Source organism: Syngnathus acus, chromosome 21 (assembly GCF_901709675.1).
Source record: "Syngnathus acus chromosome 21, fSynAcu1.2, whole genome shotgun sequence".
NCBI lineage: Eukaryota > Metazoa > Chordata > Actinopteri > Syngnathiformes > Syngnathidae > Syngnathus > Syngnathus acus.
This window is the reverse complement of record NC_051105.1, coordinates 3,982,950-4,002,375: the sequence shown is the minus strand read 5'-3', so window position 1 is coordinate 4,002,375 and position 19,426 is coordinate 3,982,950. Positions and strand designations below refer to the sequence as shown.

At 41.1% G+C, this 19,426-nt stretch overlaps 1 protein-coding gene across 3 annotated transcripts in view; it reads right to left on the bottom strand.

The window, feature by feature from the left end:
- The window catches only part of dachd (dachshund d), a 111,634-nt gene that overhangs the window by 22,017 nt on the left and 70,191 nt on the right, over positions 1-19,426 (bottom strand). For 2 of the 3 annotated variants that reach the window (XM_037239938.1, XM_037239935.1), the window contains exons 4-6: positions 2,356-2,528; positions 1,676-1,841; positions 1,457-1,588 (exon numbers count right to left, since the gene is read on the bottom strand). In XM_037239938.1, coding sequence (XP_037095833.1) covers positions 1,457-1,588; positions 1,676-1,841; positions 2,356-2,528 — 471 coding nt within the window. The remainder of the gene's footprint in view (positions 1-1,456; positions 1,589-1,675; positions 1,842-2,355; positions 2,529-19,426) is intronic. The other variant, XM_037239937.1, reaches the window with a different exon arrangement.

Here is a 19,426-nt window from a genome sequence, read left to right as displayed (position 1 = left end):
CCTACACTGCTCCCTTTAAACCAATGGAGAATACTACAAATCTATTATTTGATTCACTTTCTATGACTACAGACCATTTTCCTTTTTTTTTCCATTTCATAATGAAAAATCTTGACAGCAATTACTAAAACTATTCAAGCCTGTATGATATGACCGTGATACATCTCCTGAACATATCCACTCCCATGTGTGAAGCAAATGGGAATTTGTGGTAATATCGATGAATTTGAATTTAGTAACAGAATAGGAGACCTCCACCTCCTAATTTGGATCAGCAATATACAGTAAATGGTGCACCTTCGTCGATACTCACATCCTATTTTAAATTGAAGTTTAAACCTTGAGATGGATGAATTATTCAGTGACAAATTCACCTTTTGCACCATTATCCCGACTTTCATCACACTCATCACACTGTTAAAAAGTTCAATGAGAATTGGTTGCCATATTTTGGCAAATAGTGGCCAGCAGTGTTTAAATACTCAACTACAAATATTACCAGTATGTTCAATTTGATCTCAAGTAGAAAACATCATTTTAAATAAGAAGGATTCAAACAAACATGTGACAATTCTTCAATGCATATGAGAGATTGCTTCTGGCGTTGCTGTTTTGGTAATTATAGTTACTAGACATTTTTTCACTGATGAGAAACAAGGAGGTTTTTATTTGTTTTAAATCGATGATGCTATAATTATAAACTGATAATTGAGACACAGAATCAATAGAGCCAATCTTTGAGGTGTGTAGCAATATCTCCCCAAAAATTCCACAAGAAGACAGAAAACTAATTACCTTGCATGTAACGTTTTATAATGACTTGGAGATGAAACCCTTTTTTCATATCACCTTTCACTTTTTTTTAGATTAATTTTCTGACCTTTAATTCTTCTTTAACAAGCTCTGTTATCTGAAAACATTTTGACCTTTCACACCTTGCAGCCCAGCAATTAGCTTGAGGCAGTACCTTTGTGTATTACATTTCCTCAAATAGTGGCCCCTACCCTAATTCAAGATTCAAGAGTTTTTATTCGCCATGTTTGAGCGTGCCAAACAAGGAATTTGACTTCGGTAAATCACACCCTCTGTTCAACATTTAGATAATTAGATTAATAGACAGCTTCTCAATTGATTCACAGCAATAAATGGCTGCTTCAACTAGGGGAAAAAAAAAACTTTCTTCAACATCGTTGTTTACACAATTGCTCAGCGTATTTGTTGCAAACCAAAACAGCAGCACCTCAGAAATTAAACTGTGGAGACTTACCACAAGTTGGAAAATGACGTCCCTGTACAGTATTAAGGTTTGATCATAGGTGTGTATGTTTAATGATAACATCCCAGCACACTCTTATGTGACCACTCGGCAATGTGGTGTACAACTAATTTGCATTCCTTTAAATCTTTATTGAATTAATCAATGTAATCCAAAAATAGTGACAAAAAACAGACTTACCTTTTTCTGCATGCATCCTCTTTGCTTCATGGCTCATGTCATGGGCCAGGTCTCCCTCTTTCGGTCCAGGCAGGATGTTGGGGGACAGACCCAGCAGGGCTTGGTTCATAGACAGGCCGTTGTGGTGTGGCGCTGTGGACAGTAAAGTTGCCGGGCGGCTATGAGGACCCGTTTTAAAAAAAGCGCAATGTTGAACCACGAGTTGGCGAGGAGACATACGTATCCTATCTGAAGAGCTTTCCGTGTGGGCGGGCGAGCTCGACACGCTGCTGCTGCGGTGAGACGACGGGTGACTGCCGGGCCTTCGGTGGTCCTCCAAGGACGGGGCAGGGGATGGACTGTCCTGCATGCGCTCCTGCAAACCCTGCAGTGACAACACACAGCCCTAAAATAAATACAGTATATCCATTAGCTTTCATTGTGAATCATCAAAAACGTTTTTTAACTTTTAACATAGTGGTTAGCTCATTTTTTTTACATTGCATACAAACTAACTAACATGGAGTTAAAATTCACCAAATATAGTTCATATTTAGCTCATTTGATGCCAGCCATTTTCAAAGCAGATTTCCCACATATCACACAACCACTTTAGAGCTTTTCTTCTGGTCTTTTGACACCCACAGAATATTGTGTTCTGTGACGATATAAACAGCAAACATACTAAAAGATGCACTATTTCATCAGAAAAACTGCTTTTTGTTTTCTACAAATCGAACATGTCAAGCAGAACAGTCAAAAAATAATTGAAGTCTTTTAACACATCTTAACCACAGGGGCAGTAATTATGGAGGGCTGCATACGTCAGGCTTAAGTATTACATTTTTGTGGTGATTTATATTTTGTCAAATCAGGGCAGATATTTCAAATAAACCTCTTATATGTAAATAATACCTTACCTTAATGACAGAGGTGACCATTCTGGAAGGCAGGCTCTGGCCCTGCGCCGCAGCAGCCATGTTGGCGATGGTGCTGAGGTGGTTCATCTGGCTCATGGCCATGGTGACGGAAGCCGGCGGCAGACTGACGGGGATCAGCGGGTGAGGCATCATCATGAAGGGCAGTTCCAGGCCTGCCATGATGTGAAGAAGAGGTCGTTGGTTACTCAACGATGCGTATCACGGGTTTAATATTCACGAGGGGGAAACGGAATTTGCCGAAAGATATTTCCTGATGCTGTTAATTCTGTAATTCCCCACCCCTGAAATACTCCTTAAAAAGTCCAATAACATTTAAGTTGGAGCAATTGAATAATTCTCCATGTTAACATAATAGACATCAATGTTTTACTATGCGTTAATAATAGAGAAGGAACGCAATAATAATAAAGAAAATGGGGGATAAAGACTATCCACAGTCGTTCACACACCAAAGTTTACACAGCAATAAAAAGGAATCAATTATTCTCTGATGAATAAAAAATATGGGAATATTATGGAAATGGCCTTAATATTTAAATATAAAAACGGCACTAAAAACAAAGGAAATCTTGAAAGCCGCCATGACTAGTTAAGTACACTAATGACAAACCCGACGAAGGTTAATTATAGCAGCCCATCAGTCGGCATAATGAAGGAATTTCACTACCTCTTAGATCTATACACATTGCGGCTTCAGACGTATCTTTTAAATTATTCAATTGCAGTCCGCCGATGGACGCCTAATTGGGGGAAATTGAAGACGTTTAAACGGCAAAGAGCGCGGAATAATAAAGATACCACGGGGGGTTCGTAGTTAGCAGTGCGCCGTGCTTCTTTCATGAAAACATGGCAACTTTTACAAGGGCACAGTGAGGTATCTCCGTACCCCCCAGACCACCCACCCCTCCCTATCGTCCGTCCGTACTTCTCTCGACAGGGACTTTGAACGGCTGAGGATCAAACGGGACTGTGAACAGTCTGGTCTCGTTCCTGCGCAACTCGCTTTAAAGACAACCTCATAGACACTCGGATACTGATTGAGCTTTTTTTGTTGTTGATTTTTTTCCGCCCTTTTTCTTTCTCTCTCACTTGGCAGACCGGTTCAAGGTAATATAAAAAAAAAAAAAAAGCTGATGTGCAAAAAAAACAAAACAAAAAAACTCAGACAAAACATCAGTCGCTTAAGGGCAAGGAGATCGGCATGGCGACAACTCTAAAGAGAAGGACACTGGTTGGAAATGAAAGGGCTCTTTTTTCCAAAAGCAAGCATTGATTTCCATAAGAAAGATGCCTCGGTGGAGAGTATTCCCAAACAATATAAAGGATTAAAGCAAGCACCTTGTATCAGCGCTCGGACTGAATCAATTACCGCTCAGCAGGCAAAGCTTAATTCAAACAAATAAACAGAAAAAGGAAGGTCTGATTGCAGAGCTGCTTAATGTAGGACATCATGGAGAGGGTCTTGGCAACCCATCAGCCATTCAAGGCTCCTCAAGGGCCTCCCAGGTAGGATGCATTACACTCAGGGCCAAATGCGTCCTCCCTTTCCAAATACACGGAGAGCTCGCCACCACTTGTCCTTGAGACCAAATACATCACCTCTGTTCAAGGTATCAGTGTCGCTTTCAGCGACTGCCCAGCACCTTTCATGTCTGCCTTGTCCAAAACTGCCCACCCACACCCAAAAAGCCCATTGAAAGGAGGGAAGGGCAATCTGCTACGGGCCAACAAGGCCTTGCATGCTTCGGTTTGTTGCTGATTGAGAGGATACAGGTGATAGGTGAGATACGATTTTTTGTTTGTTGATTGATATGTAATAATGTTACGTAACACATGTCTGGTCGTGACAGCCCCTTGAATGGATTGTTTCTATTTCCATTATTTGCAGTGACATTTTTTTTTTTTTTTTTCAAATTGCAGATTGAAAAGGGTTCAACCTTAGAGGTGCCACAGTGTAAGCGGTGATTAAGTGTCTGCTTTCTTCGAGTAAAGTAGTATTTTTTTCCTCATTAAACAATCATAAAAAATAGGAAATTCGAGAATCTGTCTCTGTCAGACTAGCTAAGCAGAGGCAGGAATCATCAGAATCAATTACTTGCATGGGTATAGTAGGAGTAAAGTTCAGTGCTGTCGGCATATTCAATTGTTTTCATTTATTTTCATTTTAGGGGCATGGAAATGTCGAGCTGTCCCACTTTGCAGCTTCCTTTACTTTTGCCTGCGCATGGTCAAGTGACACACACTGCTTCCTGTTGATTAGCCAAGACAAACAATCATCTGGACAGCCGGTGGGGGGAAAAAGATGGAATACTCGGCTGAGGAAATTAATATATGATGGTTTTCTCACACATAAATAGAAAATAATACATAGTTAGACAAGGTCTGCCCATTATTAGGTAAAATGCATAATTTATTTTCTGTAATTTCCGGTGCGCTGGCAACTGTAGAGAGCGGGAAAGTCGCCAATCGACACCCTATAAAAAAAATCCAGCAAGGTCTTATAGGAGCTGATATCCTTATTCACCTCTCGTAGTGGCTTGGGTGAAAACTAAAAAAGTTACATACTGCAGTTTTAACTTCCAACTCATCGCAACATTTTATATCCCTTCGTCAGCTGTATAATGATACAGCCTGCTACTAAATTCTTGCAATACACATTGCTATTGCAATTTCCAACATAAAAGTTGAGAAGTGATGAAGAAGCGAATTCCCGCTATGCGTAAACAAAGCGTATGGAGTCATTTACCGGAAGTGAGCCTGAGGGAGCCTCAAAGGTGAACATTGATGTGTCGTCATTAAAACAACAAATCACTTAATACCGACAAACAGCTAAGCTATTATGCTCACGCCTGGCTAAGCAAAGATCGGAATCGGCGGGGACGAACAGAGTGAATTAAAACAGCCCTCAGTGAGAGTGCAATTACTGTAAAGGGCTTGTTATGGCAAATTTCAAATTGCATGTTGTCAAAAAAATCCAAACAAAAGATAGAACGTTTTAAAATGATTAAATAGAGCTGTTGGCTACGTGGTGGACAGAAATGATAACCCGCCACCATCAATCTTAATCTAAACAGGAAGTCTGCCTTTCGAATATATGAGAACAAGGAAAGCGGAAGCCTTTTACTCTTCTAACTTTGTTGCAGGCAGATTTCCCCTGACAAAAATTAAACTAGATCCTACTTGGCACTTTATTATCTCTTCAATGGAATGATTTATTGTTTGTGGAGCCGAGGAAGCGCAAAGAGAGAAGGGGGAGATTACATTTCCAGGCAAAGCTCTAGTCTGATCGTGTTTTCCGAGGAATAAAAGGGGAAAAAAAGGTTCCCGACAAACAATAATGTCAGCTGTAATTGATCAGAGGTCGCCGGCTGGGCCCACAGTAACGGCGGACTATTTAAGCGACAATCTGCCCCGACGCTTTTCAGACGCTGGCTAATGAAGCTGTCTGTCTTGGGCTATTTACCTTCTCTTAACTGGACGGCAGGAGATGTACTGTAAGAGACAGCACCGGAGAGGATCTGTGAAATAGGGCCCACACACGCCTGAGGAATGTCTAATTGGTTGGCGCCGCTCGAGCTCGGGATCTGGCGCTAATTAAATGCCTTGTTTAAAGCCTATCTGTCTTTGTTTGGAGCGTCTGAACAATGCATCCTAGACAAACATTCCTGGTGGTTATCCTTTGAGTTTGATTTCAATTGGACGAGACAAAGGGCCGACTTGTTTGACCACTAAGCCGTTTGGTTGTTCCGAGTTGAGACGCTTCTTCCGTCTCTCTGATCCTGTCAAACTCAATAGGAACATTCCACTATGCTGGCGGAATGGACTGAGTCACCGCTCTGTACGCAGTTCAATCCCAGTCTGACTTTAATTGAGCGCATCAAAGTTGGATTCTTGCAAAAAATGGTGAGATGCCGGTGAACACCATCAGTCTTTTTTGAAGTTATATCAAGAATTTGATGAAAAAGATGTCATTTTTGGAAAATTATGGTCACACTAATTAGTGTGGGCATATTAATTGAAGACTCTAAACAATCCATACGTCTGAATGGTTGTTTGTCTGTTTGCTCTGCCCTGCCACTGGCTGGCTACCAGTCCAGGAAAGCAGGGGCCGGGATCAAATCCCGCACCTCTTAATTGTGAGGCGGACGTGCTGACCAAATTGATTACAAAATGTATCATTTTTAGGCGTAGATTTCTTTTATGTACCAAAAAAAAAAATCACACAACTGCTTTAAAATAACTGCAAAAATCTAACACGTCAGTTAGCTTCTATAAACTATTTTCTGAAAAATAGTTGACGTGAAACCATATTTCTTGATGTATTAGTAACTGCACAAAAAATAGCTGTCCGACGTATTTATTTTATATAGTGCTATATGATTCTCTGCAAAGTTGAGACATCACACAGAGTCACAAGTTTAGAGCTGATGGCAGGCGAATTTCCCAGAAGCCCATTCACGCTCTCTCCTGAAGGGCGTAAACAAGGCAGTCCTCATTTAAGTGAACTTGTAAAATGCCCCCATGTTGTATTCTGGCAACAAAGGTGAGCTATGAACAGCCTTTGTTGTGGTCATAGCAAGCATTTGCGCGGCCCTAAGAGGAAATGAATACTGGGACGTTTGGCGGTCTCGAGCACTAATCAGCTCTTCATCTTTATTAGAACTGTTCATGGCGCTGAAAAAAAAAATGACCGGAGCCATCGTTTTTGGAAGCCTGGCGGACACGACATCAAACGGTGAAAACCTCCATAAAGGTGTTGTGTTGTCTGGAGTTGTGCTACCACTTAGAACGCTTACATTACGCACAGACGCACACACGCAGATGGCGGGTTGAGTCCAAGCAGGCGAGTCCTGGTTCTCATTATAGAAGAGAGGAAGGTATCTTGGCTTTGATGTAGCCACCCACAGCCCCACAGTGTCATTGAACGCAGCTCGGAAGAAAAGCTTTTGTGTTGACGCACTTAATGTTGATCATAAAGCAAACATGTTGCCTTTGTTAAATACGTCCTACGTGAGCACAAACACACACGAGGGAACGGATGCCGCCAAGACGACATAAAGCCTCAGATAATAACGCGCTATAGGTGCACGCAAAGACGACCCGACACCAAACACATGCAAACAATATCGTTTACATTCCACAAGCCAGATGGAGACAAACCAAGCTGAAGTGTGTCAACAAGCTGAAAAATATACATTTTACATTAGGATTAAAAACTAGCAATTTGAACAGCACGGTGGTCCACTGGTAAAATATAGACCTGAAAAATACATTTTACATATTACCTTAAAATTTACATTTACTTGTATGTTGATGATAAAGAACACAAAAAATATATATTTTTTAAAGCTGCAAAAATGAATTGCAGTGGCTGGCTTTCTGCTTGAAAACAGTTGAGTAGCTGCAACGAACAGTTACACGAAAGGTCTGCAAGAAAAACAGGGTATTGCAGCAAAGTGGAGACTGTATATTAATTAGTGCAGCGTTCTGAGCTAGAGCAAAGCGGTAGACTAACTTTTGTATGAAATGATGAATCTATGACTTTTAATGTGTATGGTATCAAGTTCAGCTACTCCAACTAAAGTACAGTACATATTGGGAACCCAAAATTGTGTTTGGGAAAGGATGGTTAATACAAACAACCCCCCTCCCCAACATACAAAAAAAGATTCAACATGTTTTAGTTCTACATTTTAAAAGGAAATTAATTGAATGCACCATTTGGCTGCACACCACAGAGGCACTGTGGACACCCTCAACTAGTTTGCTGTCTAAAGAAAACCAAAATGACTTCAGCGATGATAAGCGGAGTTACAGCCTCGGCAAATCTGTGCTATGTGATATTCTGCGCAATATGACATTGAAACCTGGTTCAGAACAGAGCTATTCGCCCATCCCATCAAAAATAATATTTAAAAAGCAGTTAATTGGTCATTAGTTGATCAAACAGTTAATTGATCAGTCAGAGGTCCATCCCGAGTTCAACCAATTAAACTTCAAGCATTTTCAAGCACAGGGATGTTAGCAAGGCGCGATAAGAAAGAAAATATCTCAGATTTGATGAGCTATAGAATAATTGCTTTCCTCTGAGAGGCAGCGGAGTGTAACATGTGGTCGAAATTATCAGCCAGACAGAGGTGTTTGTCCTTTAAGTGTATCGGGCTAACTTTTATGGGATCATTTAAAATCCCGGCGCTCTAATGGCATGCATTCTTGAAAGGGGAAATAGAAAGATCCATCATCTATGTGACAGAGGGGAGGGGAAAAAAAGTTGTTCCTATCTTTGAGTAGGAAATGCAAAACACGTTTTGGCCTTCCAGCGCAAGCCACTCGTTCGTGCTGTCTGTCTGGCTCTTTGCTGGAAATGTTAATGTTTATTGACCATAATCTTTTCTTTTTTTTTTTTAGGTGAAAATGTTGACCAGACTGAAGGTGTTGTGGTTTACTTGAGCGAATTCAATGCAGGCAATGTGGATTCAATTCCCACTCAAAAAAGTTTTATTTTTATTTATTTTTTTACTGTTGAGTGTGAAATTATATTTATTATACTGAGTGCACCCTGGCCGTTTTTCTTTTCCCCAATTATGAGGATTATCTCATGTTTCTATTCATTCGTGTTCTGGAAAAAATGGTATTGTTTCGATGCGGGAAATCTTTGAGGGAAAAGAATGTGCAAGACACATTTTTGTCTGCCTTGAAGCGCTTTTCTTGTCTGGCTCTTAGCTGCAAATGTTAATGAACAGGGCTCCATAATCGTGCCATATGTTCGCATGTGGCAAATCTCATTACAGTAAATGACCTTTACCAGGCAATGCCAACATCCCAGCGTTTGATAACGCAGAGCGTAGGAGACAATGGCGGCTCTGGTTAGCGTCTTCACGCTCCGACAGCAAAACGGGTTCCCGGGAGGAGCAGCTCCTCTAATTTGGGCCCATTTTTTATATTTGCGTCACGTCACTTCTGATAAATTTGCCACATCAGGGGGAAAAAGAGAGTCTGCGATAAGCGACAATGGCATGAAGAGTGCCGTGGACAAGAGTGCAGAGCAGGGCGTAGATATTAGCAGCAGCTGTTACTGCAGCGGCTGCAATATATTCAAGGCCAATCAATAAAGCTCCAGCAGTGACACCCAAGCAGACAGAGGAATCATTTTCATCTGATACTTAGCAAAGGCTCCCCCCTTTTAAAAAGATTGCTTTCAGTCAATGACAAGCCGTTGTCATTTGACTAAGGCTCCCCAAATGAAATAAATCGACGAGCGTTATCAATCACGGCCCACTCCGCTGTCATATCGGACGGGCAGGAACATGGACGCCGAGGGTTGAATGGCGGTTAGGGTTTCATGTGGTCATCTGGTGGCTAGCAAGTTTTTAATTACATAAATTAGTATTGCGAAGACACGGTTTATGAGTGAATGATGTGGTGTAAGCTTTACTAAGCCAACACAACCAAAACAAACTGCCAGGAGTTATGTTTCATGGCATCTGACAATTGAAAGTGTATACCTCAACATGTTTTGTTGTTTTATTCCTGAACGGGATTTGTGTTTATATTTGGGGAAAAAAAATGGGTTGGATTCAAATGACAAAATAACTGAAATTGAAATTCCCTGCATTAAAGCACTTTCTGAAGCTGGATGGGATTATCTCCTTTTTATGACAGACAATACATTTGCTAGGCATCGTAATAAAGTTAATCATTATGGCCAGTTATAATCCAAAATTTGCAACATTTTAAAATGTTGCGTTTTTAGCCACGCAAAAAACATCTAATACAAATAAAGTACTAGTGAGATGCAGGGTATCCTTGGTGTATGACGGTCCCAAAATTCTAAGATTGTATGCATATTCTAACAATCATATCTACTGTAATTTGAATTTTACGTAGATTTGAACCAATTGGTCTTATGTTGCAATTCTTTTGTAAACAGACTACCACTTGGGCCTGCTTTTAGTTGACAAATTATGTGCAGTAATGCTTTCCTCACATAGCCTGATTGACAACAACAATCAAACTTGAATGTAGCGGGACTAAAATATGAATCTTGTTTGTTATGATCAATTTTATTGTTGTTATACTACTTATACCACTCCGATCCTAACATGACTGATCAATGACACATCCATCCCAAACGACTAACCTATCGTGACTAACAACTACGTGTGGTAAATCAAAACTCAAGAAAATGCATTGACCATTAAATGTTACGATAAAACTAACAGGCATGTTTTCTTGGATATTTTTAGAATTTTTTTTTTGACACTTCAATAAATGTAAACAGTAATATTGTCTATGTGTCACTTTAAAATAGCGTACGTGTAATAGTCAGTTAAAATAGGCACTTAATTGTAACTGGGGACCTGCTGTGTAAATGCAGCCTAATTGTCTCCTGCAGTTGGTATACACAAATAATGAATTAAAAAAAAACTGACCAGTGGAGTTGTCACCCATCATCAACATTAAAGCTCATTCTTCATTAATTGGATAGATTAAATTGGAGCGCCAGGACGTGGGGGCGATGCGTCTACGCTTCTGTCCAACCCCTCCCTGCCCCTCCTCACTCTTCTTCTCTGTCAGCTCGAATTTAGCGGCGCAAGGGGCTGACCTTTGCAAAGTGAAGAGATCAACACAATCTGAAAAGACAATGTCACTTGGTGTAAATGTGATACGCGCAATAAACGACATTCAACCTTTCGGCGGTGATTCGCAGGTTTCCAGGCTGTAATGCGGAGTGTGATTACGTGGCGATGTAAAGCAGTTTATGCGGTAAAAATGGTGACACTTTCACGCTGGGACATCATTGACGCAGATAATGCTTAGTTGGGAACATTAGCATGTCGGCGCAATATTACGCCACACGCAAGTGTAATGACGATACGACAATTACAACGATAAAACAACCTCTTTTGAGGGTGATTGCGTTGAAGAGGAAAAAAACATAATTGGTCAGCAAGATTGAAAGTGATTCTGCCTAATAACAATAGGGAAGAGCTCATCCTGCATTCCCATGTGATGAGAATCTTGCATGTATTTTACATATTTAGCAATGTAAGGTTTTCTGTCATTCCTATAAAATGTTAGTGATACAGAATTGCTCAACCTTTTTAGCTCACTACGGAACTAAAAATTCAACATAGTCTGTGAGCTCCAAATTGATATTACATGTTGCCGTAACATTGAAATATGCTTTCTAACTTTATTAGATCAACTCGGTCAACAATAACAAAAACGTCAATTGAGACATGCTTTAATTGACCCCATCAATTTCAGTGAGCTTTCAACAATTGACTATTTTGAACGGGAATTTTAAATCTGGATTCTCCTTTTGGTATGAATACAGCATAACCATTAAAAGATGAAGACTGACATTTGAAATCTAATATATTTTATGTGCCCCTATTAGTTTAGACGGCATTGTGATGAATATTGTGCTTGTGGATTACAAATTAAGCAGAAAAATCTACCCGTCTTCATCCATCTCAGAGGACGGCCATTTTGCCTCTTGCAGTCAACTGAAAATGAAATCGTTTCTACACATCATATAATGCATCATTAAAAAAACGTGTTAATGGGGTCCTCGATTAATGACGGTAGTGTATCACTAACCTATCACAGCAGCGAAGTCATAATTACAATAAATATTTTCATGAAAAAATCTCGTAACTATCAAACAATCAAATGAAAAACACGGTGGTAACTGCGCATGCCTCATTTTGTCGTGTGATATCTTTTTCTTAATTTTCTGCATAAACTAGTTAATTGAAAAACCTTAATGCAGACCTCTATGTATAGAACACATAATTGAGGACTGCTCCGAATGTGCTTTAAGTAATGCATATTAACGTCATGATTGGAACAGACTTCAGATGCATTTCAAAGATCCCAGCTTTTACTTGTGTGGATTGCAGGATATAATATTTAAAAATTGCTCTGCACAGGTGTCTAATGTGAATCCATTCCTTAAACAAACATTCCCATACTCATCTTTTTTTGCAACTCCGCCTCCAACTCAGTTCAATATGCAACATCACGAAAAATAACGTTTAATCAATCCCCCGTGTTAATGTAATTTCTGCAGTTGCGTCGCAGTGTTTGTGTTTTTTTTTTTTTTTGCGGGCAACTCCCCATTTCTCTGTCATGCATATTCAACGACGATGGATGCTGGAGGAATTGGAACGAGGACATTAAACTTCATTAAGGAGGAGAAATGATTATCAGATTTATCTGTTGAGATGTCTATTAAAACGTGTGACTTATCTGTCACCTGGCTCCCACGAGGCTCACCAGCCTAATGGAGAGATGGCGAGGGCCTCAATCCGAAAGAGAGAGAGAGAGAGAGAAAAAAGAGAGCGAGCTCTTTGCTCATCTTGTCTTCACTTGACAACACCTTGCCACCCTTCTGTTCCTGAACCTTTTAAACGGCTTCTCCCAGCACCACAACACAAAACAGTGCTGTAATGCATAAATCAGACAATAATGTGCCCCCCCACACACACAACCACTCTGCGAAGGAGCTCTTGTTCATGAATCGAATTCCATTCAGCCCATGGCTAAAATCTCACTCTCTCTCGAGAGCTTCCCTGCGACAAAAGGCTCCCACAAGAGAGCTGCGCAAGAAGATGGATGAAGTTGCCCCCAGACACTCATATCAGGTCAGCATGCGCTTTATCCCCTAATGGTTAAGGTTACGATAGAGTAGAGATGGGGGTAGATACCAGATATTAGCCTGAGGGCCATCGTTCTGTCTAGCAGGAACAACAAGAAAGTGCTCGCCACCATCCGCTATCCATGTGGTGGCCCACATTCACAGAGCAGCCACCAGTTTCCCGCAGCAGCAAGCAGGTTGGAGCCGCTTCGGATGTGTCCTTCCACCCGGAGAGCGTTATTATTAGAAAGGACATAAACAGACTAATTAAATCGCAGTAGTGGAGCCGAGGCTGACAGCTGGCGCAGAGTGTGACCAAACCGATTGCTGTCAAGAGTGCGGGCGCGGCATCGCTGCATGTGGCCTCGTCTGTGGACAGGCACAACACCATGCCGCAATGCCACTACTCATACATGAATGTATCGTCTCAAATTTTGTGTTTATTATTATTATTTTTTTTAGTTTTTTATTTATTTATTAGATTTACTTTTTTTATTAGATTTTTTATTAGATTAAAAACACTTTTCCTTGCCATAACTCATTGCATTGCTGTATATACATACATACATATATATATGTTGTTTTTTTTTGCGCACCTGTCTTCGAAAATAGATTTTTTTAACTAGCAAGGCTAACAATATCATTAAAATGTAGCAATATTTTAGTTTGAGATAAAAAATGATTGGCAATACTTAAAATGCTGGCCAGATGATTTGATGATTACAATTGGTCTAAAAACAAGATACTTGTCTTCCTTCTTATTTTCCCAGGAGGTAATGATGAATCACTTCACTGTCTGAGTCTATGAGAGAGTCTCCAGTATGAGTCTCCCAGTGCTCCGTCTGATCCACACATTTCTTCACGCACTGGAGCCATGATAATTGTTTGATAGAGGTCTTGATGGTTTAGTTTTGTCGTCTCTACCTCTTGCCATCACAGGTTGTGATGCTGTGTAACACGTTTAAATGCAATGCGCGGCTACCAAGAAGCATTTGCAAACATATTCAGTTTTAACTTAATTCCTTTCGTGCAATTAGTCGATCAAATATTTGAGTTGCTTTTTTTTTTCAAATTGTATTTGATCTTTAAGTCATATTCAATTTGTATTACTGTAAAAAAATCAGTGATCTTTCCACGTGATACTAAAGGGAGCTCGAGGTACACATAACACAATCTGAGAATCACTCACAATGCATTTGTCATAATTCATACACTAATGGCTAATTTAGTCACTCAATTAAGACGAGCGGGAATCAAACAGACGTATAATATTAGTCCTTTATTGATGACTGAGAATATGAATCGAGATTGTCAGCACTTAGTTTATCAAAACAAAGCTTGTTTGTGAGTTTGTTTTCTTCTGCAAAACAAAATGGCAGACATTTTGGCAGCCAATGGAAATGCTTCTTAATGCATGACATAATTTATTTTTTCATCGGGTGTTTGCCTTCACTTGGAAGAGATTATGGACACTTGCATTCTGTAGGCCAGTAATACCAAAACAGTGTGTCACCGCCCATCGGGTATCTTGCATGAAAAAATCCAATTTCACTAAATTGGTCTGAAAACTATTTCTAACAAATAATTTGTTCATCTAACTTATGCCAGCGACATTTTGTAACAGGCAGAATCATTGAATGATCCCACTAGATAACATACGCTACATAATTTTCCCTTGTATCCACTTTTTGTGTCTGACGTGTCATCAGATCTTTTTGTCATGTAAAATGAGTGTTGCTCCAACGTTGGCCATAATAAAGAGGGCTGAGAAGGTTTTCATCAGATAATGTGATTTACACATATGTGCATTCATAAACACTGCTATCCTAGCATCTCATTTAGCATTTGGACGTAAATTGACTGGCTGATGCGATCCAAAGTGCTATCCAGCAGGGCGGTAAACATTCAGGTAATTAGCGCTCTCTCTCTACGCTCGCTCTGGGCGGCTCTTTGGCGTCACCAAGCACGGACCCCATATCGGGAGGGGGGCCCCGTTATGCATTGATCTTGCAAATTTAAGGCTAACTGCCCCAGATTGCCTCGTCTTGATGTACCTTCTGGATGAGCGGTGCGCGCTCGACTACGTGCTGTTTGTGGGCCGAACGCAATGACTCAGGCCTCGCTGTGCACCTTCAATAATTAATGATTCCCCTTAAAGCACCGTTCTATCTGTGACCGCAGACATGATGATGATGAGAAAATATGGTTTTAACAAGTCAATAATGGCAACGACAACAAGAATAACCTAATCAATGCGGCTGCAGTGTTTGCAAACTTGAATGATAAACGCCGATAATTGATCCCTTACATTTCTCTTTCGCGTGATGCCATTTGTTATCGACCGGCCAAGGATAATGGGAACTTTCTAGTTTAGATTTAGCATGACTTCTGCCCTCCCCACCAGCCTTCCATTCCTTTATGCTCTGTCTTCATCCTTTCAATATGAAATTTGCAAGCTGTAGAGTCAGCTTAACCAAAAAGGATTAAGTCCCAAACCCAACAGAGAACACAGATAATGCTCAGTAATTGGTAAAAAATGAAGATGAATGGGACAGCTAGATAAGGACCAATTAGCTGCTGGGAGTGTACAGCTGTGGTCTCCTCACAGAGCGCTCTCAGGGGCCAGAGCCCCCCTTTTCTCATGCACACACACACCCAGACAAATGCGCTAACATGCAAGCATGAGGGTGGGGCTGCCAGAAATTAGCCTGATGACCCTGGAACGGAGAGAATGATGCTTCTTCCTTGTCTTGCCATTTTCCCCTTAAACTGACACACAGGCAACATTCCAGGTACGTGGACAACGCCAACTGAGCAGGTGGTGATTCGGGATTTCGAAGTAGGCTACCATGTCTACCCGACAGCGGAACTAAGGTTGAACAAATCTGACAATGGTCGAATTAAGAACGAAATAATCTGACAGGAAGTAATGACAATTTGATTAATTCACTCTCGGGTCAAACTGTGGTTGTCATAAAACCAACATGTGATGTTTCCGAGAATGTTTTAAAAGCAGATTTTCATAAAGAATAAACACAATGTTCATTATTGGCAACTTGTTCGACTATATTGTACCGTGCATTGAGGTTCAGCGACGATGTGTACCGTAATAGTGCCACTTCCTGTCCTATGGTGTTATTCTTTCCATCTTTTGGGATCATCCAGTACACACAAAGAGTTGAATTTAAAGCATAGAAGCATAGTTTTTATGGGAAATTGACAGATTCCAAATTGTACCACTTCAGAGGCATTCAAGTGACCAACTTAAAAGATCTCCTTGAGTCCACACATCAGATTCCTTATTTTCATCCATTCACAACAGTAGTTACGGTGTTTTTCCACAAATTACTTTCCCTGTTTTCTGATTAGTTAAACAGCCTGTTATATATTTTTTGCCTTTTTTTCCAGATTGCATTGACATGGAATGAAATGTGTGAAGTTAAATAACTGTCACTTCTCCAACCTAGTTGTGTTGAAAACAAGTCTCACTATTTAACAATAACAATGATGCTGACATCATCTACTGTATTAATCTGATTGTCTGATTATTAACACAAGTGCAACAATCTTCCTTTTAGCTGGGTTCTATGAAAAAAGCAAATGGTCGATCTTCTATGTCAGCTCTGATGCAGGTATTTTGCTGGGCCGTTGTTTAAAAGAGTCAAGGGCTTATAGCATCAGTGAGAGTCTACAAATATGTTTTGATGCGGTCAATCATTTTTCGTAAAATTCCACTGGTGTGGAGGGACATTTGTTTGAGCCTGGCATGCGGAAGAAAATGGTCTTGCACAGTATGTATGGTCACCGCCTGAGTCTCCACTGCTCAGAAGTAGATTAGGAAGTGGTGCATTTTAGCAGTCTTGTCCCCTCTTGTGTTTCTTTGGTTGGTGGCATCATCTGGCTGATGACAGTCAGAATTCCCATATCTAATTACGAGCGGGATTTCAGCTCCATTAGAGCTGCGTGGTGACGAGTTGGACGAGTAGAGTGGCAAGCACCCAGTGGCCAATGAGAAGGGTGGAAGTGGGGAGCGGAGTTAGGGGGTAAAAGACGGATGGATGGATGTTGATAAAATAATAAAGGAGGAGAGATTGAACATTGTTATCTTTACCTCCCACTTCTATTTCCGAGAAACACTTTATTTTCCTTCCACGCTAGAGAAGAAAGAAAAAAACAATTCCTTCTCATGGAATTGGCAGGTGTTTGTTAGTGGGCAGCGGACAGTATTTTCTCTCCCAGTAATGAAGGTTGTGGCTGGGGTCAGTGCACAGAGGAGGGCTGGGGAGGGTAGTGGGTGGTGGGGGCTGTTTATCCCCCTCAAGGCCCAGCGCCACACGTGTTTTGCTTGGTCTGTGATCTGTAATTGTGGCATTTCCTGAGAGGCGCAGGAACAATCCAGTGTGCTCGGAGAGGGCTGCTCCTAACAGGCAACCCCCATTCGTTCCCGTAAAAAAACACTTCTCATTTCTTTGTCTCTCATCACATATTCCCATCATTCAAAACTATTTCCCCTCTTGCTCAGGATGTTAGCGTTGTTTGGTTTAAGAGTGGAACCGGCTGTTTTTCCTTTTCTTATAATTAATAACATTGATGCAAGCAGGAAGCTAATTGAGATGAATATTTAATGCAATGAGAAACATTAGGCTGTTGAATTTACATCAACACAAAGACAGCGACCGCCGATCCAACTCTACAAATGGAACAGAGTGTCCTTCACAGACTGGCTCGGCTTTCAGCCGCCTCACACAAACACTCGGAGGAGCCACCTGTAGCGAAGAGGTTCGGGATTTAATATAGCCATGTCGTCCAATTATATCAAAGTCATGGTTGGTCACATATACTTGTATATATATCCTGCCTCAAAGATTTTGTAAGTAGGTAGCGTGAGAGGTAGGCAGGGTAAAGATAGGTAGGTATATATAAGGGGTACAGGTAGACTAGGGCATGTAGAGTAGGTATGGTGGAGTTGGTCGGTGGGGAATTGGGGTTTTATACCTTTAGTTACCTTAAAGGTACTTTAGGTAGGATAGATGGGTCGGGTTTGTAGGGATGGTAGTAAAGTAGAGTGGGAAGTACGGAGGTGGGAAGTACATAGTTAAGTTGGGGAGGGTAAAAAAGGGTGGTAGGTGGGGTAAGCACAGCAGGAAGGTCAGAAGGTAGATACTATAGGTGGGAGGGTAAGAACATGATAGGAGGGGGGGGAGGTAGGTAGGTAGGTAGGTATAGGTAGGTAGATTAGAAAGTGCTGGGAAGATGGACGGTACATATGTAGGTAGTTAGGTAGGTAGGTAGATTAGAAAGCGCTGGGAAGATGGAAGGTAGGTAGGTAGGTAGGTAGGTAACAGTAGGTTGATTAGTACAATAGGTTGGCAAAGGTAGATCAGGTATGGAGAAAGGTACAATAAGTAGGTAGGTGTGTAAAAACGTAGATAGATAGGTAAGGTCAGTAAATAGGTAGGTAATGCAAGGGTATCCATGTGTAGACAGTATGTTACATTGAACAAATTTGGTACTGAGATGCAGTGTGTGGTATGATGGTAGGTAGGCTAGAATTGTGCTTCGTATGTAGATTAGCATCGAGTAAAGCTGTGTCGAGAGCAGTGGAAAAGGTGGCATTAGACATTTTTAAATAGTTGCTGAATTGTTATCACACAAGTTGGTATTTAGGTGGATTTAATAATGGTATTAAATATAATCCAAGGGTAGAGACGGATGAAGAAGCGATGCAATAACTCTGCGGCGTATTATCAGGATGACTCCTGCTGGCCACCCCTGTCACAGGCGAGTGCTTGATATAAACACGAGATTGCTGCGACACCCGGTAATCAATATGAGGATGGTTTTCAGTACCAAACATCATTTGTCTCCGAGACCATTTCTTTGACCAAACGAAGCATTAATTCAAATCATAAATCTGAGCTGATTTAAATCCGCACAGAGTGAGTGAGAGCAGGGGCGAGATGAGGAGGAGGTGGGCGCTCGGGGGTTGTAGAGTGGCCCTGTCGAGCTAATGATTTATTTTCTACATTTCTGCGAGCGAGAGATTTGTCCATACTCACTGACAGGTCACCTTCAAACGCCACTGGCAGACTGTTCATCACCATGCAGACGAGCATGGTCTCATCGCGTCGGGTAAATATTAAAGGAAAAAGAATCCAATTGATTGTGGATGGGGCCGAGAGGCGTCACCGCCATATATTTCACTCACAAGCTAATGCCGGACGCACCTGAGAGCCGCTACCGCCCTTCGCCGGCTAGAATTACGATTCTAGTGCAGTGTGGCCGGGCTCAAGGTTACCATTTAAATTGTAAAAAGATAAAAGAGTTTCTTATTAGCTCCATTGCCGTAGCCTTGCTGTTGGTGCTCACATTTATCTTTATTTCCGTGACCTCGCGCGCTCCTAT